Raw genomic sequence first — 23,241 nt, forward strand, 5'->3', positions numbered from 1 at the left:
ATAAATGAAGACGAACTGGCCAATACACTAAAGCCAAAAACACTAACGGGTATTTTCAGGGTTATTTTATATTTAATTTCTCCAGAGCACCGAAATCACAATGCAGTCTCACTGTCTGTCATGGACCGTTTAACTAGTTTGCCACTGAAGAGGGAGGTTGTGGTCCACAGCTATGCCTTCCTTCCTGCCCCATGGATGTCAGATCAGCCCACCAACCCAGCTCACTCATCTTCTGGTCCAAGACCACCCTGCAGGCTGTGGGAACAGACCACCCTTTCAGCAGCAGCTGGGGCTTGGGCTGGTGAAAACTGACTGAGGCCTTGCTCCGCTGGCCACTGAATTGCAGAGCATCTCCAGACTGCAGCCTTAGCCAGCAGTGAAACACATTCCCCTAGGTTAAAGCCTACTCTGGGTGCCCTGAAAAGCCCCCTGTAACATCTTTCTCGGTGAACTCTGGCACAATCTGTGGAGGTTTAGACAATTAACTTTAGCCAGCTAGATTGTGGGATAGGCATATCCCCCCCTCTTTTGTGTATAGGAAGAATACAGATTAATACCAAAGCAGTCCCCGTGAGAGGACACAAAGGTGTCTTTATTGACAGGAGGTGTGTGCTAATTTCACGTGCTGACTTCAATCAATTTAAACAAGAATCTTGCCAGAGTAAAATACACCAGGGCTGGATAACGGAGAACCAACTTCCCAAAAATACCACTCCTCATCACAGTCTAAGTCTCTCTGAATTTAACTCTGTATTTTCAGTAACATTTTCACAGTTTCTAAATAAAACAAAAACCATAACTATAGCTTAGTATATGTAGTTCTGAGTATCCCAGGTAATCTAGAGGTTTTGGGAGACTAAGATAGCTGAGTAGCTACTTTTAATAAATAAAAAATTAATTATAGGAAAACTGTTCACCTAAGAAGGATTTAGCAGGACAAAGAGGGCTATGAAAGATAATGGTGTGTGTTAATCTACTTCATAGTCTTCACAAAATACATACTTGGCGTCAACATAATTTTAATTTTAATTTACTGTTAATTAGGGTAGACCAATGTATATATGTCTATCACAAAAATACACATTAAAAGTAAAAAGAGCTGTTCTAATAAATAATACATCACTGATGCTACTGTGCTAAAATATTTAGGTACTACAAACTCCTCAGTGTCTAAATATTCTGCTTAACAGTGAGAGAAATTTACAGAAACAATACTTTGATGAAGCAGCACTGTGACACTACTGGGATTGCACTGCAGTTCAGAGATAACCCTGAAACAACTGGGTAGGGAAAAATCTATATAACCTATGTTATTAATGACTACTGACTGACCTCTGCTTATCTTCACTACCTTAAAGATGATGTTGAAATTTTCACTTCTGCTCATGCTTTATTATCTGAAATCTAAACTATAATAACTTAAAAGGGTTCTGATGATATTTTCAACCTGTCATATTAAAATAAAACAGAAAATTTCTGATATTATACATCACCTAGAAAAGGATCATTGCTTTGTTCACATAGTACAATGTTAAGTCTAATATTTACACTTCACACAATGACCAGAGAACATATTTGCATAATTTTTCATTCAAATATTACAGATAAGAGAGAAGATAACAAACCCCTCAGAAAAGAAGGAAGAAAGAATACAAAAAGTGTGTACATAACATATTGAAGGAAGGAGTTACGTTTACTTTCATCCAGGAAAGAATTTCCATTGTGTATCACATATGCCACATAGCAAATGACAACAGTAGCTTACATGACATTGTATCATGCCACAGCATGAATATCTCAAACCAATCCAGTCAGAGCTGACCAGATAGTGCACACGGGTACACTGAAGTTCACTGACATCAATACAGCTATCAAAATAAACAGCAGGTGGCAAACTGCCTTCAACTTGTACAACTTGCTGCTATTTTCCCATCTAAAGCTTGCTTAATTCTAACTTTTCATTCCACATTCCACTCTCTTCCTCTAGCTAAAAAAAAAAATAACTGCATGATTTAAGGCATGTAGTTTTAGCTGAAATCAAAGCTGCTCTTTCTTCTTAGAATATAACTGTTTTTTTAATGCTCTATAAAAATTTAAAGTGGCCAAATATAACATGTTCATTTCAAATTGAATTTACAAAAATTAAACTAATTTTTTTTTTTTTTTGTGGGCAAGGTGTTAAAGAAAAACAATATGTTTTATTAAATATACAGAAGCTGTAATTTCATTGTTTTGTCTGATTCCATCCATTTTAGAGAATGTTTCAGATTTTCTTTTCAAATAAAAAGAAACTAGTATCATTCAAGGAATTTTTTTTTTCTCTTTGAAGAAATGAAATTCCAACTTATCTGTATTCAGAATATGAACACAAATTTGTACACAAGTGATTCTAAATGCCACTGGCTTCCCGTTTTCAATGCTGCTATTTTTCCAGAGAATGTATCCACAGATCAATGAGCCTTTCATGTGATCTGGAAATGCCAAAGAATAATATCTCAGGGAAAATACTGTTTTCACTTGAGCTACAATACTTATTTTTACAACATAAAGAAAGCATGAAATCCTAAAATCACTGAAGATGTCATCCAGTAAATCTATATATCTAGGGAAAAAAAAAAAAGTAGAGAACTAATAATTGTTCAGACAAATTAATTTCAAACTGAAGCCATGGTAAAATTAATGAATCTCACAGATTAATAAACTGCTCATTTGGCAGCATTTCTTGTGGCACATTTGTTCATGTTTCACCATTTTTCTCTTATTTTTTATTAATTATGGCTACTTGGAATTGATGATCTCCAGGGTGTGCATCAGTGCATATCCAGACTGATGAACGTGCCCCAGATGCTGGAGCCACGCAGAGGGTCTGTCCACGCACAGGATCTGTGCTGTAACCCTGGATGTTTTCCTGCAGTGAACTTGCAGGCACTCCTGACAACAGAAATGCAGCTGATGGAGGAGATTCCAGGAGCATCTCTCCTTTCCCCTCCATCACTGCATGAAAAAGACATTCTTATGCTGACGTGCGAGTATATACTTTTGACTGGGTACTGCTTGCTGCCCTGCACTGTCTTTCAATCCTTCTCCCTTTTCTCTCCCCCAAAGGACAGCCTGATATCAAATTATAACCCTTATCTAACTTTTATATAGTGTGTTTTTCTCTTTAGTCCATGTGTAGACAGTGGTGTCAATTTCTGAATTCAGTTCTTTGAGTATTAGGAAAAAAATCCCACAACAGTTATTTTCTAAATTTCTAGCACACTTCTTATATTTCTTTTAGAAATATGGCTGAATGTCAGGCAATAAAACAGAATACTGCAGGGATTCTTAGCTTTTGACATTTTTAATTGCCTCTGCTTAGGCTATGACACAATAGATATTTTCATCATGTAAATATAATGTATCTTTGTAAAATCCTTTAAAATATGATTTCAAACGAATGAATGCCATTTTCTATTTGCCTTTAATTTCCTCTCAATAGTAAGTTCATCAGAGTGTAACAATTAATTAACTTAATTAAGCTAACTTAATTATGTTCTTTCATAGGTCAATATGTAGAGCTACTCAGATTAATAGCAGAGCTTGTAAAGTTAATCTTCTTGTATAATGCAAATGATGCCAAGTCATGTATTAAATACCTTCCTGAGTAACAGATGATATAGGACTGAACGTACTTTAAAGAAGGGCAGAGACTGTGAAAAGGTTAAATAAAGAAAAATGTCTTGGATTTGTGGAAATTTTAAACAGACCTAATTCATTTTTTAAATTAATAATGTTCTTCTAAGAGGAGCCCTCATTCCATAAGGCCATTTACAGCTTAAATATACATAAATACATTTTTACTTCAAATGCAGAACTGCATGACAGCATTTTCCAGCCATCTTGCGACCTTTATGTTTTGTTATTAAGAATATTACATAAAACAGCCATGTGAAGAGATTAGATGGAAAATATGAATTCTTAACTCCAGAGCATTTCCATGCTTACTGTATTTCCCAGTTTATTTTACAGAGGAATCACTTCAGTAGTCAAAGGTATTATGTTCTCTTCTCTGTAGATTATTAATTCACTTCTAACACAGTTAGACCCTAAGGCTTTTTAGGCATGTGGCTTAGCACTTTTGTTATGAAATATTAATAGGAACTACAATAATCATAATAATTACTTGTAGAAGCATAAAAAGTAAAATCAAACAAATCTCCCGAGTGCCAAATGATCTGAATAGGTCACCCAACTCCTCTGTTTTGACAAATAAATCTTTCGGTTGTAACCCACACTGACATAAGCACTTGGATTATGGGCCAAATCACCGAATTTCAGCCAAGTAACCAAATTTCAGTCTTCTTGACCATGAATCAGATTTAGGTCCAGAAAACATTCTAAACACATAGCAATTCCAGATCTGCAATCTGATGCAACTCTTTGTTGCCACTCAAAGAAAACAAAGAGGAGGGGTGCAATAAATATTCTGTAAGGTGCTTTGAACAGGAGTGTAAAGGAAAAGGCTCTAAAACTGTGAAAAACTTCATTGCCCGGAAGTTTTAAAAACAGAAAGAAATACTAACAAATGCTCCAGAGGGATCAATCCTATGTCTACTTAGGGATGGTTGACACAGCTGACCTAATGTTTTCTTCTCTTTGTTAAAGTATGACATATAGTGTTTGTGGTGTATCATCCTGAACTCAGTGTAACAGCAGGTTCAGGGTACAAATCAACCTCTGTTACAAACTCACAGTCCTACAATTTCTGATAAAGGGGGATTATTTATCTATGATACAGAATAACTAGTAAATTATCACTTATGATTCTTTATCAGAAAACAGTCTGCTGTTTCCATACAGCATGGAAATTTCCAATTACTTCTCTTAGCAGGAAAGCTCTTCAGAAATTAAACAAAAAATGTACTGTTCAAGAGTAAACATGCAGTCCAACCCTCTCTATGTGAGTAGCTGTTTTTTTTTTTTTTCAATTAACAGTGTGTCAGGAAGAACAACATATTTATAGCAAAAACAGTCTGACAGAATTCTTCTGTTAAATGAGTTCAAGCTACCAGCTACACAGAACAGAGGAAAATACTGTTATGTCTATGAAATTCAGAAAAGAATGCACAGCCTTTTCACAAGCACAAACATGCACAAAATCTACATGATGATGGCAATGATGAAAGAATGAAAGATGTCAGTGATGGAAATCAAGTTATTTAACAGTCTTCTAATAATAGAAGATCTAGAAAATACCACACGAGCATTATTACAAGCTCTGCCATGGAATTATTTTTTATTCAATCCTTTCAGAACATGCTTCATCATACTTTGGTTAAAAAGCAAACATCTCAGTGTAATAAAATAGAATAAGGATGGATTTGATGCTCTGCTGATTAAGTTCATAGCTTCGGGTTTTTTTAAAAAAAAACCCTCTTTTCGTACTAACTTGAAAAGGCATTGGGAAACGTTATGAAAGATTTTATCCAGAGATCAAGGAAGGAAGATAACTTAAGAAACAAAATATAGTATCAGCTGCCACTTGCATTCATAAAAATTAAGAAACGTACCCTTTGCTCATATACGGAATAATGCAGATGCTGTCTCCAGATTTTCCAGGAATAATGTAATGATTTTAACACTGAATTCTATAATCCTTTTAAGCTGCTTGTACCATACTTATGACTAATGCAGATGACTTAAGTGTGGGACACATCTTTTTCTATATAGCAAAATGCTATACTTCAGTTGTGCATTACTAATGGAAAAAAGTCTGTGCTTTATCCAGATAAACTGCAAGCACTGAATGTTTAATAGTTCAAGAACAGATTAATGGGTACCTATCTTAATCTATCTTTAGTTGAGAACCACAACACTTTGCACAGCTCTTCTAGTTTTAATGCCATATTCAGAAAGCACCACAGATACATAACCTATTCATGTTCACGTGCTACCATCACGTCATTCATATTTTACCCTAAAATACTGTGGAACATATATACATGATTTTTTTTTGCGGAGAGGGGGGTTGGAGGTGCAGGGGAGGGAAGTAAGGGGCTGGTTGGTTGGTTGGTTAATTCATTTACTTATGCAAGAGAGAGAATCGCACAGCTTTTCATGTGTATCTGTACTGCTCTGGCAATGCAGCCATTCAGAAAAAATGGCTCTGTTAGCCTCTCGGCTCAGATTATTAAAACATGATTAATTGATTTGCCACAGCATCAGCAAAGGAAATTAACATACATAACTCATGTATTTCTATTTTACTTCTAATTAAAGAAGAGGATATGTCTCTTGTGACACTCACGTTTAAGGGAACTGTCAAAACTAGTCTGTTCTTACTTAGATAACCAATCACTGACACCATCACACCCCATGGATTAAAGTGCTGTTTATGAGAAATGGTATCAAGATACAGCCCACCTGTCTTGCTCTTTACACACTACATGAAAAAGGGAAAGTAAAACTACTTTAACAACAAACCTTCACCTTCTTCAATGCCACTGTATATTAATCTAAAAACTATATATTTACTCAATATATTGCAACTGCCAGATGCACAATGAAAGCAACCATAGAAAGCAGAGTAAGGGTCACGAAATCTAATTCATCAGCCTTTCAATTTTATCAAACCATTACAGGTTATTCAAGCAAGTCTTTTTGTACATTTAACACATTTTAAAAGCTCTGAATCAACATGTCCAGAGAATTTTCTTTCATCAATTCATGACAAAGAATGTATGATATCAGAGACAAAATTCAAACTATTGACTCAGGGCATACTAACAATAGTGCAGTTTTGAATTTTTAAATGGTTGTGGGGACAAAATCCCCATTTTAAGCATTACTGTTGGAGGGAAACCACTAAAACTATACAATTTAGTATAGCATTCTACAGAAAAACAGTGTTATTCTACAGTTTCCTAAGAAACTGCTAAGAAGATCTAATGAAATGGCACTCAAAGTAGGATGGCACACATCTGTCCCCTTTGAAATGCATTGAAACTTCCTTTCAATTCCACTTTTAAATTCCAATTTGTAAAAAAGACAATACATATGTATAATATTAACTCACCAGTCACACAGGAAAATTCCTTGTTTTAGTATGAATAGTAATTAAAGCCATTCAAGCATTCAAGGTGTCTTTTTAACTTTAAACACAGTTTGGTTATTTTACAACCCAAAGTGCTTCTGCATCTGAAATACATTGATGAATAGACACATGCTTTCCCGAATCCTTTACAGGTACAAAAATTTCACTTATATCTAAATCTAAACACCTGACATGTTAATTATTTCTGCAGTGGCTTTTGTCACATGCCACATAGTTGGCCACTGTCCCTATCCCACACGGAGTTAAATTTGATTTTAGAGCGTGAAAAGAGGCTGGGAAGAAGGGAGGCAGTAAGAGGAGCGGATGCCATCCTGCCCTCCTGCTGAGTAGAACTCAAAATTCAGCCATCATTTCTACTAGGAGGAATGACTGGACAAGCAAAACAAAGACTAATCGGAGTGATCAAATGACACCCCACAAAGTTAAAACTGATGACACAAGTAAGATTTAGACTGGCCTGTCTAAGAGGAAAACAAATTGTAAACAGGAAAAGCCTATCCTTTATACAAATTAATGTGGCAACTCATGGGATTTTCCTTACATTCTCTTATTAGAAGTTGTCTCATCTCACATTTGCCAGTCCAAGACTCTTTTTGAACATCACTTTCCACATCCTTCTCAATTCTTCCCCACCTTCCTGAAATCCTTAGCTACCAGCCATTTTGCCTTCTTAAAGCTTTTCTCCTATTTCTATTTTCCATGGTTGCCTTTGAGCTTTTCCTTAACAACTGCTTTCTCACCAATACTGATGGGTTGAATTCAGATGAGACTTAAATTATTATACAAATAATACATCAGTTAGCAGCTGTAGATAATTCCAAATATTAAATCATTAAGCAGATACTAAAATAATATAAGGGAGTGATATACCAGGAGACTTCAAATAAAATGATAAATTAAAAAAGGCATTAGTTAAAGTAAAGCTCTGCAAACACTTTTTTTGACCTGTTTTTTAGGGTATAATTCACAAATGTTTCTTTACTGTGCTGACTTACCCATGCGTAACTTAGATGGGCGGTTTCATGGTGGGTTCTGAATTTGAAAATTCAGCATACTGGTTCTCCCCTCTCAAGGCTCCCTGCAAATCCAACCACAAAACTCTTTCTGACTCAACTCTCTGTTTTTATATAAACTCCAGTAAATATGATTGGAGAGTCTCAATCCCTTATAAAACACACATAATACTTTATGACCCCACATTCAGTAAAACAGCTTCAACATTACTGAGATATTTAGTAAAATTCAAAAGTTATACTTTCATATTTCTAGTCTATGAAGTTTCCTCTCCCCCCCAGTTTTACTGGTTTTTATTCCACAAAGGCAAAAACGGTACAGAAATCTTCCTCTTGGTCATCTTTTACTAACTAACCCCATTTAATTCCTCCTTCTTCAGCACTTTTCCTCTATTTTTATTTTTAAATATCATCTGTGCTCTTGATTTTAATTTCTCCAGTGGAGTGAGATAAATTGGCAAAGCTGAGATTTAAGAGACAGAACCCATGGCCCTCCAGAGACTAGAGGCCTCTTTGCTACTTGAGAATATAAACAAAATTATTACTAAAATCTTATTCTATCCTCAGGACTGCTTAGATGTAATAACCTGACTTTCTATCTTAGAATATGTGGTGATACTCCAAAATAAGTGAAGTACCTATTTGGTCTTAATCCAGAAGACACTCTTAAGAATTGTCCTGGCCCTGTACCTCGGACTTCCCTCTTCTTCAGACAAAGTGACAAGACTATCAGAGGAAAGGAGAAATTCAGGAAGGTATTTGATAATTACCTAAAGGCTGCACTAAAAAACTAATAAACGGCACTGTATTTCCTATGGCTATTTCATACTCTCCTTTATTGAGATTATAGTCAAAAGAAATCTGAGAAAAAAGCAGGAAAGACTAGTCTTTATATTACCTGGTACTTAAAATACCTTGAATAATAATTCTAATAACAAAACTGTTTGAGGAAGCCAAGATTAATATAGTTAAGGCTACTTCAAATGAAGGATCTCCTTTTCACAGGAAGGGTTAATTTAAGGATAATAATGGTCCTCTGAAAGGGTGATTGCCACCATAAAATGAAGTTGTTAGTCTGAATTCTGCAGACAACCTCCTTCAGCTATGGTGTACTGACAAGCATGCATTGTAGGGACAGAAAAAACCCCAAGTCATTGGCTACTATATGGAAGTACCTTGCAAGCTGGCACCTCTTCTTACAACAACAGGGAGTATGGATTTATGATCATACTACATCATTAGCATCTAGCATCATTTTTTGGAAAGCAAGGCATAGGATTAGTAAGGGTCTTTCCTTTGCACAACCCATCAGTTAGCCATATTTAAATTGGCATGAAAGATGACAAAAGCTTTACATCTACCTATATACCTATGTACAGATTTCACTTTTGACTCTTTAGTGTCATAAAGTTTAATTTGCCAGACTCTAATGGGATGCCTGTCATGGCATGAAAGACAGGAACAAGAAAAAATATTTTCCCAATAACTAAGAAACAGTATTAAAAAGGTAGCAGATGGAATATACCTGGCTTATAGTTACTGTTAATCAAGGTCCTGAGATTTACACTGGCTTTGTAGGTTGATGGTATGGGAGGATAAAATTGAGCTTTAGCTTTAAAAAGTCTCTGCTATGAGTAAAACAACACTAGGCATGAAAAACAGAGGCAAACGTGTATCCCCCAACAGTTAATCTTGGAAAAGAATAGACACAGAATGTCCTACCTCTTCTGGACGTTTCTGTGCCACCGATACCAGCTCTTCAGAGCTACTTCTTGAGGTAGAGGGTACCACATTACCTGGGGCCTCTGAGACCACCTCATTTGACGGCTCGGAGTCCTGAGGGCAACAGAGACAAATAGACCCCTCAGCAGCGTGTTGACTTGGCACGCCAAGAAAATGAGACTTTTCTGAGGAACTGTGCTCTAAGCACAGACAGAGAAATGAAAAATACTTGAGGTCTAAAACTCTACTCTTTTTACCCTGCGTCACTTCTTCTACCCCAGAGGCAAAAACATCTGTCATATATTTTCCCTTAAAATAGTAATACTTTCTTCACAAGAGCATTGTAAGACTTATTAAATAGATATATAGCATTTCAGAATTGCAAAGTTCTGAATGAGCATATTTGTTTTGCTCATACCTACCCCTGCACCTGAACTGCAAGGAAGGGAATGTTACATTTCATCCCCTTACTCAAGATGGAGTTTCCTTCAAAACAGCTGGGACCATGCTAGAACAACTCCACACAAATATATTTTATCAATCACTGCAAATCAATATAGCATACAACCTGGTAAAGTTAGAAAAGTTAGTAGAGTTGGCTGTTTATTAGTAACTGCAACACTACAGTAAAATAAATAAAATAAAAATTAAGTAGTTTACATTCTACTTTCCAAATTACCTTGACTTTGCAATGCAACGTCTAGATCAGTCAAAAAACCCCTACTTTAATACTTCCACTGTTTCACAGAGTGGTTTTCATAACTGCACAGATTGAGATATTTTACTCCAGAAAAAAAAAAAAAATCCATTAATCAGTACTATCTCTACCGTGCCTATTGTAATGCTCATTACAGAAGATATTTTAGATGTCATCGCTTAGCAAGCAGAATATGTGCTTTCGATTTATCACTTTCTCTCTATAGTCATTAAATGCAAGGAAATCAAGATTATACTTTTGGAAACTGAAAGATGCAAAGCTCATTATTAAGGTTTTCAACCTAACAACCTCTAAAAAGTAAATTAAACTTTCATAATGATAATGTTCAGCATTTGCAGTTCAGCCCAATGTTTGGACTACTGGAAGGGCAAAAATTAACAATATGGTCCAACACCGGTCACTGACTCATATGAAGAATCACAGGTAAGACCAGGTATTGTAAAAGAATTAATAAATGATGGTGATTGCTGGAGGCTAGGAAGTTGGAAAAATCTCTTTTGGCCTGAAGGGGGAATGCTCTAGTATCTCTATTTCATACACCTTTTCAGGTCAATCCCTTTAAAAGAGTGTCCTGGGTTGAGTGAGTGGTGGAGTTTTTTGGTGGCAGGGGAGGGGGCTATCGGGGCAGCCCCCTGTGAGAAGCTTCTCGAAGCTCCCCCAGCTCCACGTCAGCTCCACTTCTGTTTGGGAAATTGAGCCAATCAGCTGCGCCTCTGCGATAATGTATTTAAGAAGGGACGTGGTGACGGGCAGTAGGACTTGTGAGGAGGAGTTGCTGCATCTGCATGAACACCAAGGTCAGTGGGGGAACGGAGGAAGAAAGGAGGGGGGAGGTGTGCCGGAGCAGAGACCCCCCTGTATCCTGTGGTGAGACGGCAGGGCGGCCCCCCCTGCCACCCATGAAGATCTACGGAGGAGCAGACATTGATTTATGGCTGGTTGCTCCTGCTCAGCTGATCAAGGTTTTGTGCCTGAAGAAGGCCGGGGTCTCATGGGAAAAGGTAGCCCCGCTGCTGTAATTCAGTGCTGGGAGGATTGCAGCATGCTGGGGTGTCCCATGCCGGAGCAGCTCGGGAAGGGCTGCAGCCGTGGGAGGGAATCCGGTCAGAGAAAGTTAGTGACCCATGATGGAGCAGTGTGGGGAACGCTGCAGCCCATGGGAGGAATTCATGTCAGAGAAAGTTTGTGGAGGACTGTCTCCTGTGAGAGGGGGACCATGATGGAGCAGGAGGAACAAGTTCTGGAAGCTTCCCTCACTGAAGATGGAAGAAGAGGCAGCACTGACTGCACCCCCCATTCCCTGCCCCTGCGCCACTGGGGGAGGAGGTAGAGATATCGGGAGCAGAGCTGAGCCCGGGAAGAAGGGAGGGGTGGGGGGAAGGTGTTCTCAAGATGTGGCAATGCTTCTCACTGTCCTACTCTGTTATGTGTTGTTAGTGTCTGTAATAAATGTAAGTTCTTTTTTTCTTCCCCTAACGAGTCTGCCTTTGCTCCTGATCATAAAAGGGGGATTTTTCCCCATCCCAGTCCTATCTTGAACCCCAAGCCTGGCTCTCTGTCCCTTCTCATTGCTGGAGGGGAAGGGAGAGAGAGGTGCTGCATTGTGGTTGGCTGCCAATCAGACCTAAACCACAACAAAGAGCTTAAATATTTCAAATAAAGCTTTTTATGCCTTTCTCATTGCACCACCTCTGTGATGTAGAAAAAGGATATTCTGGCCCATTCTGTGCCTTACCACCTTAAGTTTAAGGTTTGGTATGAGGAAGATATTTTAGGAAAAAACATCTTTCAGCGATGGCTAAAGAATACTATTGATTAAAATGTTAACAATGAAGTCCAACTGCTATTTCACTGAACTGCTTTATGGGCAAAAGCACTGGTTCTGTGGATCAAAAGGAAAAACAAGATACCTTGGTAAAGCTACCATCCCAAATAATTCCATCACAGGAATAATAAACCACTGTTTTTCAGCTCAGTTCCTCATAAGAGTATCAATACCACAGCTAAACCCAGTGAACTACAAGGAGAAACATCTCTAGCATTCTGATAATAAAAGTCTGAATTTCCTCTACCACTGTATGAAAGCCACATGCTCTATATGCCATCAAAATAAACTTTGCATCATGTTCATTCTGATAGCTCGCTGTTTTCCCTAGCAGATCTAGACTTGCACAGGCAGACATCCTCTCCCTCAAAGGCCACCTTAGTTTGGTTCTCACTAAACTATGATGATATTATCTCTTCTTGTTGACCCAATTAGACATGAACTGACTGAGTACTGAACAGTACTGTTTTGTTTTCTCCTTGAGAACTGGAACATTAAATCATCGCCATGCAATTTATCAGCTCAATATGTTTCCAGAAGTGCTTCTGCACTACTTACAAAAACAAAAGTAACAAGCACATCTGCTGGAAGAAAATTATGTATTTTCTGAATTCTTTGCTTCAGTGATTTCTCTCCTTGAATTCTGCCTGTCTTTTGTGTCTGAACAAACTTTCATTATGCTGCTATTACCTGTGGTGAGATAATGGTAGCAACATTTTTTTGTTACTTTTGATTTTTGAAAGTAATAAACAATAGTTTTCAAAAATGGTCTGAGCAACTGCAGTTTGGTAAATATATATTCCTGTTCCATTCCTCTTGCCTCAGCAGCACCAGCATGTCATGGATTCTCTTCTCCCATCAAGTCTTGAATATCTTCTTTCCAAGCAGCCTGGCCATCCTTCTCAACAGTTTTCTTAAAACCCAGCTAGCTAATATAATACTTGCATTTTTAAGGAGATTGATGGAAATCAAATTCACTTTAGTCAGAAACAAATCCAAGAAAAGGCATCTCCCTTTCCAGTTTACACTAGTTTTATTATTTCTTTTCACATTGCTGTTACTTCTTAGGAAAACTGTATAAAGCCTGAACATATACAAGAAAGGCAATATATGTCACCCTGTACTAGATTGAAGCATGTGAAGTAAAGCTTTCAGAAATAAACACATTCAGTAGGCAGAATGCAATCCTTTCATGGAAGGTACAATGATAAAAATGCTGCAAGGTGCAAGTGAGAACTTTCATAAAGATTCTCAGTGTGTTATAAGTACGTAGCCAAATGAGCAACAGTTCTGGTAACAAATCCTGGTACCTTGACTTGTACTCAGCAAATAAAACAACACGACAAAGTATTAGCATTGTTTACTTTTGTAAAGAAAAGCAAAAAAATCTATGTTTCTGACCTGAAGCAACATGTTTATTGAAGTGTTAAAATGAAAAATTTATTTAAAAAATAATTAAAACTAGATTCTTGTCCTTCCTAATCATTATATAAATCTTAATATACTGACGTGACTTTGCGAAAAGTCACTTCTTTCTTTTTTCAAGGGCTTGTATGATGAAAATCATGTCAATGGCACTTCTCATTGATCTGTGAGCCTTGACTGTGGCAGTGATGGACATGACTGTTCATGGACCTACACAGTAAGTAATTTGGTATACATCTTTTCTAGTGCTTAAGCCCTTCCCATTTAATTAAAATATTATTATATTTTCCAACCTACATATGAAAGCTCACATATATGCACTTTCAAGTTGGACAGAACAAGACATAGCTTTCTAATTAATCACAATATATAATTATATTAATTAATTAATTATGTGAGAAAACCACTATTAAGTGGTACTTCCAGTTTCCTGAAAATACAGAAAATCTTTATCAAAATATAAATGCATCACAAACCAATAAATTCTGAAGTAATCACATTTTTCCTGCAAAATATTGATTTTGATCAAAGCTCCTCAGAACATGATCCTTCCTGGACTTATGAAACCTTCAAGAGGAAACATGAAATGTATAGACATGCTACTATGTTTATGCAAAAAAGACAGCCCTGCTTTGAACTATGTCTCTTTTCATATGCCCTAAATGTTCATGCAGTTTAAGATACCACAGCAGCAGTGGCTTGGATCAATCAAAGTTCTGGGAAAAAAAAACAGCATTTGAATTACATGTTGACACAAATACATAACAAATCAGATATTCTAGTCCTGGGATGGAACTTGCTTGCTAGTGTTGGCACCAGTTAGAACATTCTTGACAGCAGACACACAGTGTAGCTGGTTAAATTCTGAGTCTTGGAACTTCAGCATTTTTAAATATTTTTTAAATTCAGGTCAGCAGAGATCAAAGGTGACAATGACTGGTAAGAGGTGAGAAATCAAAGCTGCATCCAACTGTAGCACCTCCCTCAAAGCATTCAGTTCTTTTCTCCCCTTCATCCCACTTGGCGTATTTGGTATTTGCATCTACTGCAATAAAAGCAAACAGTGTGCTTTAGTTTTATCCTTTTCTGTGCAGAAGTATAACCAATACAGTATGCTGAAAAATCAATAGTGCATACAGAACAGGTGTGGATTTCATCTGTGAACTACACAAAAGTGATAGATTTCAGAGGAAAATATTTACATTTTATGCTATGCTGATGTTGTGGCTTAATTTGAGGATTTGACTATTTTTACTTTTTATTTTTTAAAAAACAGACTATTAAATACAAGATTAGTACACAGGTACAGGTAAGTATTGTATATGTAAATATGATACAGATATGTATATACAGACATGTATATTCATAGGGAGTTCACAGTGAACATTATGGTAATAAAATACTTTGTTTATCAGCCCATGTTACCATCAGCACAGATGTTGACTTAAATGAAAGAGAAACTCTACACAGCTTCTGATTTTGAAGAGAATTGAGAACTGATGTATATGAAAAACTATGCATAAAATACTTCACTAGAAAATATAAGAAATTGTATTTGAAACAAGATGATGGAAAAAACAGTGTCTTAAAATGGTATTTACACCAGCCAAGCATCCACTATTTTTTCTGCCATTGCTACTTCAAAACAAAACTAAAATAAAAAATCAAAACAAATCAACACATAAACCCACAAACCCTTTATAGATGATTTCAAGATGACAGGTTTGAATATATTATGTTAACTCTGCATTAGTTTTCATGTATCATCTTTTACCTTGGTCCAGTTGAAAATTACAGAAGTCATAAATTAGCTTTAAACAAGTTTTGAATCAGCCTGCAACTAGTTTTCAAATTAAAGAGCCGTCAGTATATTACATGGTACTGTCATTTTATTACCCCAATCAATTCTGTGTGGCCTGAGGTAGAAAGAAAATGGATGCTGTCTTCATTTGCAAAGGGTTTATCTCGCACACCAGGCTCCGAAAACATGACTGCAGTAATGAATTGGAAGCCAAAGTTACTAACAAAGACTTTTAACAGTAGCAAAGTAGAAATATTTGTCCCCTTTTAGACTTATAAAAGGGAAAAAAACCCCAAACAAACAAACAAACAAAAAACATTTCTGAAACATGAAGCCAGCTTCTTAAAGCTGAAGGACTGTGGGAAGAAATTAGCACATTTCTGTTGAAGTGCTAAATTGCTTGTAGCCTCACAGAGTATCATTTTCAGTGCTGCACAGGAAAAGCATTCCTGGGTCAGACTGAAGGTGCCTATTTAGCCCAGACCACAGAGCATCCCTCCATCAGGGAACTGACCACTCCTACCTGTCCTTATTCTCTCTTATGCCCCAGGGACATACTTTGAAAGTATTCACAACATCTTACTCAAAATTTGGTAAAATCCAGTGAAGACGAGATATCTGTAGTTCTCCACATTTCACAGGTGGCCAAAGTAAATCCCCAGGAGAAATGTAGAATTTATGTCAATCTACTTACACATGAGATCAATCATTCTACCATTCCTCGGATTTTAACCTGAGTTAGTTAATGAGGTAAGAACATGGTCTTTAAACTTTTAAGTCATCTTCCAGAACTGTAAAATTTCCCTTCCACTTTTTATTCTGCCTTTATCGGATGTTAAATAAAATCAGCGTGAGGAGAGTGACAATCTCCTCTCTTCCTGTGCCCTCTCCAAAGATAGGAAATTACAAATGCAACCTTTAATGTACGTGTCCTAACCTCTTGCGCTGCCAGCCACAGAGATAATGTCGTTGTTCTGTCCTTGGCTATTTTTTCTCTCTCTTGAGAAGGGGATGATGACTTCCATGTTTATACACTGTTAACACAACCGGGTCTCATTGTCAGCTGACTCTGAATCTACCTTGGTTCAGGTAATAAACAATAACCTAGCTCTAAGACCTCTGATTTCTTTTAAAGACAGAAACAAAAGAAAATCCTTTTATAATTCTCTGTTTTCCAAATACATTCTTTAGCCTTGCACTATTTTTTTTTCTTCAAATACACTGTGCAATATGAAGGAACTAATAGTTACAAGAAGTTTCCAGTAAATACCCATCTGTTTCAATTTATTATCCCTGTTTCAATAAACTACAGCACTGACAAAGCAAGCTTGCATCTTTGAAATCTACCTACATTTCCAAGTGTCAAAGGGTGAATTCCCACCTTTACAGTTGTTTTAAAATAAAGGATGCTAGCATTGCTAATATTTTACTAGAAGTGCTTGAACAAACTATGAAAGGAAAGAGGGTCATGCATTTTCTCCAGATGCCTTCTTTAAGTGGAAAAAAAAAAAAAAATGACACATATTTAAAGCTAGAAAGAGCACTCTCAAAATTTTTCATATTTATTCTTCCAACTTTATCACATGCAAATAGAAACAGCAAACAGGAGAACATTTTACCATTTGAAGGTATTATCATTCACTGACCTCTGGAACCTAAATTAGTTTCCCCTTTCTAACTCACATATTTTCTACATTTCCGTTACTCAGTGTACTAATTCTACCTCTCTGGACCGAATTCTCCACTTTTCAAATCAAACTCTCCTAGATTCTTGTATTTCCCTTTTACTTTCTCATCATTAATTATTTCCCAACATTCAAAAGCTGTTCTTTTAGCTACCCCCTTTCAATAGCTGCTTTTTCTGACCCCAGAATTCCAATATTCAAAAATCAACTCTTAAAACACTGTAATTAATAAAACCACAATAGAATACAAAAACTGGAATTAAACTTCAAAATACAGATTCACCACACTAATTTCATATGTATAATGCAAAGGAATACAACCTTCCTGTCATTATTATGGAATAAATCCACTTACCACAGTATGTCTCAAACTAGTGGCAAAAATGTCTGTATGAACATGAACTTCATCACCAGAAAATTTTAGAATTTCTTCAATAAAGAGAAAATGCCAGTATCTATATTTTTTGTGCTAAATCGCCTGTCTTGCATAATTTGGTAATTATCTGGTGCACATTTTATATGCAGTATATTAACATACTGGGAAGACTGCTGTACTGTACCATTATCACTGCATGTAAGAGTAACTGAATACTCTTTCCTTGTTTTGCCCACATTGCTTTCTTCCTATATTTTGTTCTGCTATTTATATTTGTTATGAATTAGGTTACAAGTATATACTAGAGCCTAGAAAGCTCTTTAAGACAACACACACATAACTTATTACTGATGGATCAGGATATTTCATCTTCCCTGTGTCTGTGTTGTACAGCTCTGATCGACCTGATCCTTCCCCCCCGCCCCCCATCTAAAAATATAAAAAGCAATCAGAAGTCGCAAAACAAATTCTCAAACACATCACAAGCATCTATGGCCACAGTAATTGTGGCTCTGACTGTGTAGCTGTATGTATGTTTCATATAACTACAATTGTTGACTTCAATGTAAGTACAGAATGGTACGGGCACCTTACCCCTAAATTTAAAACAAGACTTTCTAAACAACAAATGTACAAAGCCACCAGCCACTACTTGTGGAAGGCAGTGCTGCAGCTACAATTGCTCCCTTAGTAAGGCTACATTTAGGTTTGCAGTTGTCTGTTTGTTTACGCAATGCTTTTTTTTTCCTTTAGAAATGATCCGGGGCAGACCACAGCAATCCATCCATATAGTATCTCTAAAAGATAGCTTTATTCCACCTGTATTACTTATCAAGTCATGGTTAAATTGCCCCAGAACATCCATGCTCTTGGATTGCTGAGGCAGTGACAACTTGGGAGTAAGGTACAACAGCAAACTTACTTCCATCTCTCAGGGTCAAGCTGCATATTTGCACAATTTATGGTTGAAGTATTTTGTTTTACTCCACTTCAGCAGCTTGGGAGAAAGCATACACAATATTTGCTCACAATACTTGGCTAATACTTAACTTGAACTAGAAGACTGAGCACTTGAGAAGATCTGTGCTCCAAAAGCAGCTGCTTTATTCTAACAAAAATAGAATGTAGCTCAGAAAAGGCTTTCTTTCAAGCACATGATCTTCAGATATTATGCATCAGCATGCAGAGTGTGTCTGTCAGATGTTGGAACAAAGCTTTAAATTGTACCATCTAACTTAATTCTCAAGACAGGGTCAGCACATTCATACGGTTGTTTTTTTTTTTTTTTTCCCCCTTTAAGAAGTCCTTTAAGGAATACGTATTTAGCTCCTTACAGCTTCATCAGCACTGATTCTTGCTTTTCAACTCTTTGAAGTCCAGATTTTCCCAACATAATGCAAAACAGAGTGATATTAAAATGTGTGATCACCAAAAGCATCACAAAATTGTCAAAGGCTACTTATTAAATCAAGACTGTTTTTTATCTATCCACTTCCAGAATTTTTTTCCAGTAACAAGATGAAATAAAGAAAGGGATTGCACAGTATATATTTTCTTTGTAGTCTAAGTTTATTACGCAAGTTTTATAGCTCCCTAAACTTTCTATATGAGGAAAGGCTGAGAGAACCGGGTTTGCTCAGCCTTGAGAAGAGAAGACTGAGGGGAAACCTCATCACCATGTTCCAGTATCTAAAAGGTGGCTACAAAGAAGATGGAGACTCCCTTTTCACAAGGAGTTACACGGAAAAGACGTAATGTGTGCAAGTTACTCCTGGGGGGGATTCCAATCAGACATAGGAAAATTTTTCACCATGAGAACAATCAGGCACTGGAATAATCTCCCCAGGGAAGTGGTGGATTCCCCAACACTGGACACTTTTAAGATTCAGGTGGACAGGGCGCTGGGCCGCCTTGTCTAGACTGTGCTTTTGACAAGAATGTTTGGACAAGATGATTGTCGAGGTGTCTTCCAACCCGTTATTCTGTGATGCTATGATATATAGCACCCACTTACCTGCCTGTTCTTGAGGTGTTTTCTATAAACGCTCTACCCTGCTCTGAAGGAAGACTCTCTGTGTGCCCTTCACATCTTTCCACTTTGACACAGTCCTATTTCTTAATTCTCCCCATAAGGGTTTTTGTGTGTTTCTCCAAATGGAATTTTCTCAATCTTACAAATGTGTGTGGATGTGCTCACATTTCCCCTTCTATGCCAAGGGTGCTTCTTGCAGTCCCATCATTTTTTCCCATGCTGCTTTTCTCTCTCTCCCTTTCCCTTTCTCTCTTCTTAAAAAGTACCACCATTTATTTTCAACTGATAAAGTAGAAAAATATAATTCAAGGCTGTAAAAATATTTTAAAACAATGCATCTATCTATAGAAAAGTTTTCTATAAAAATGTTTCTTATAGCCTCCTTTTCAGACCTCTCTAACATCTGAACGTGCCAAGTTATAAAATCTCTTGGATATCCTCTATGAAATTTCAAACAAATGTTAGGAACAGTATTTTGTGGGTGACCCTGACTTAATAGTTCACACTAGTCACTAGACTAATTAAAGAAAATTTCCATAAAACTTTATACTACTAAATAGAGGTACATACTCTTAATATAGCCAGCTAAAACATAAGGATATTTTATTCTTTCAAACTGAGCTAAATTGACAATGGGCTGTTTACTAAAAAGAAAATGAACAGCCCAGTTGACACAGTTTAAGATGTGACATTATTCAGCCATCTTTTGCTGAGTCCACAGGAACTGAAAGGTCACAACTAGTGCTGCTGTTTTAAAGCATTCTTGAAGAGGGCTGGAAATTCCTCATTGTTTCCTAATTAAGAACGCTGAAAATGATATATGGAATGATGAGGCTAAGTTCACCCAAAATGTCAACTTTACTGCTTTGTTTTAGGAGGCATGAATTTTTTCACTGTGTTTTTTTTTTTTTTCCTAAAGATTGCATCTACCAGACAAAATTCCTTTTTATGTTTATCTTGTATTAGAAAACACACAGCAGGTCCCTTACTTTTAAATATTGTTGATCAACAGCATTGTAGACCAGATTCTTTCAGTTCAAAGCATACATATACAGTGCTTATAGAAAGATGAAAATGATAAAATTTAATACCCTAACAGCATATATCAGTGTATTAATTTTTAGGCTTTCAACCTTGAGACTACCAACATATGAATTCCACCATTTCTCTTATCAAAATAGAAATTAAATAACTTTTGTAGTCAATGAAACTAAACTACAAATATACCCTTCATACAGCAAACATAAAAGTGGTTTCAACAGTCAATTCATAGCAGTAACTATTGTGGCGTGACAGGAAGAGTTTCGTAGAGCAAAGCAGTCAGTGTTGAGGATCAGCCAGATGTGCTATACTTGTTTCAAAGATACGACTAGTTTGGTCACAGAGATGGCCTGCCCATTAGCAGTCAGCATACATCCTTAGCTTTAGTGTGCCTGGACAGGAATACAGTTTACACGCTCTTGAGACTACTCCATAATGTCAAACACAGCATAGCAATTGGTGGCAACTGGGTGACTCCTTTCAAAAATGCATTCCCGATCTTAACTAAAATAAATATTAGTTATGCTAAAATAAATATACACTTAAAATACCTCTGATTAAGATCCATGAAAACGAGCATATTGGAATCTAGTTTATCAATAACAAATGTTCAAAATAACAGGGTATTTTAAATACCAGCTTTATTCAGAATTCAGTAGTCTTACTCTGGATTATCAACAGTTCCCTTCCTCCTGAGATTCACTACACTGAAAGTTCTTTGTGGTCTAATAACTCCCCCCGCCTCCTTTTTTCAAATTAAAAAAAAAAAAAAAAAAAAAAAAAAAAGAGATACAGACAGACTCAATGCCTTACTTTTAGACGATGGCTTCATTGTTGCCCTAAATTAACTGATGAACACATTCAGCCATTATAGGGAAGATCCTGGTTCACTTCCCTCTTCCTCCTCTTTACAAGGTTCAAATTCACATTTCCCAAAGGATTGTTTAAGCCATCTTACTATTCTTTAGCTGAAACAGGTTGTTTTGAATGGAAGAATGAGTTTCTGGGTAAAATGATTCATTGTATATTAAACAGGGTACCTGAGAAAGGTTACAAATTGTCTTTGAATATTTGTCTCTGAATATTTTACTATTTTTTATTAAGGAGCTTTTCAGTCTCTCTCTATGCTGCACCCAGAAAGCACATAAACAACAACAGGTCTGTAAGTCATTCCAGGGACAGAATTAATAACAGATTAATAAATCATACTTCCCAAATCTCAAACTTTCTGTATTTTCTCATAGCTGCCTTTTAACTGTAAGATTCTTGAAGGTATACTTATATGAATACATACATCTTAAAAAAACCTTCAGAAGTTCCTTACCATGAGCAGTTAAAAAAAAAGGTATTTAGAATATCATTTTGTTCTGAAGTTCCTCTGCCTTCTGCAATAATTTTGACCTATAACAAGCAGTGTAGATATTAGGTACTACAAGAAAATGGTAGGGCAAACTGCATATTAATTTAATACACAATATACTTGCAAATATTAGTACCTTATATGTATTCTCATTTATTGCATGGGATGGGTTACACATTTAATATTCATTATGTCAGTGACTGTATCAATGTACTGACGACATTCTTTTTACAAAAATAAATATGTGATGTGATTAACTCACTCTAAGTACACTTGTGTGCATCTTCCATAAATACTCAGTTATCTTGCTATTTCCTTTTTGACACTTCTTTTCTTTGGATATTTATACCACATCTAAAAGGACACCATCTGCCCTTCAGTCTTCATGGAATTAGTAGCTAAAAGAAATCTTGATATCTGCACATTTGAAGGCTCTCTATATATGAAATCTTTGGGTAGTCTGACGCAGCTGAAACACATTTAAGAATTTTCAAACACGCCCAAAGGTGTTTCAAACCACTGAACCAGATACTAATTTTCAACCATTTCCAAAGCCACATTTACTAAAAAATCTAAGATAAATTTAATCGCTACCAGAATTTAACAATGCACTATACATTTTAAAGGTCTTATAAAAATCTTTTCAAAAGCCATCTTAAAATTCCACCTAATATTTGTGCTTTTCCTTGGTAGAGCTGATTGTAATGCACTCACAGTTATATTCCCACACAAGCTATTTGCTGAGTCAATTTTAAGAAGAGGGAACTTTTCTGCTACAGAATGCTAAAATTCAAGAGATGAGACGCTCCTTTGCAGAGAAAGTGGCTGACACAGCACAAATCGGCAATGCCCAGCTGTCTTCTGCAAAATGTGATTAAATGTGGCTGGCACTAAGAGAATCTCTGAGAATGGCGACTAAACCTCACTACCACTATCTAATACTAAGACGAAAAGCAAATCTTGACTCTGCTATAATTCATTACTTGCTTAGCACTTCATAGAAAGGCACTTTTTTGGTTTCTTCCCCCCTCTCCTTTCCCTCTCCTGGTTCAGTATGATTAGATTTTGCCCAGGCAGTATTCATAATTTATACTGATGACCGACACATTACTTGAAGTGACATATATGGTTGCATTTCTTTGAAGGG

The 23,241-nt window shown here is 36.5% G+C and overlaps 1 protein-coding gene across 5 annotated transcripts in view; it reads right to left on the reverse strand.

Moving 5' to 3' along the window:
* The window catches only part of PHF14 (PHD finger protein 14), a 173,718-nt gene that overhangs the window by 25,735 nt on the left and 124,742 nt on the right, over window positions 1-23,241 (reverse strand). Inside the window, exons 18-19 of one of the 5 annotated variants that reach the window (XM_032991475.2) lie at window positions 9,832-9,945; window positions 8,092-8,174 (exon numbers count right to left, since the gene is read on the reverse strand). The exons of 1 other annotated variant lie outside the window; for it this stretch is intronic. In XM_032991475.2, the coding sequence (XP_032847366.1) occupies window positions 8,103-8,174; window positions 9,832-9,945 (186 nt within the window). In that variant the 3' untranslated portion in view covers window positions 8,092-8,102. Of the gene's footprint in view, window positions 1-8,091; window positions 8,175-8,792; window positions 8,836-9,831; window positions 9,946-14,562; window positions 14,845-23,241 lie in introns of those variants that run through there. 3 more of the 5 variants (XM_032991476.2, XM_032991474.2, XM_032991478.2) reach the window with 3 other exon arrangements.

The sequence above is a fragment of the Tyto alba genome, unplaced genomic scaffold (genome assembly GCF_018691265.1).
Source record: "Tyto alba isolate M040663 unplaced genomic scaffold, T.alba_DEE_v4.0 Super-Scaffold_38, whole genome shotgun sequence".
Lineage (NCBI taxonomy): Eukaryota > Metazoa > Chordata > Aves > Strigiformes > Tytonidae > Tyto > Tyto alba.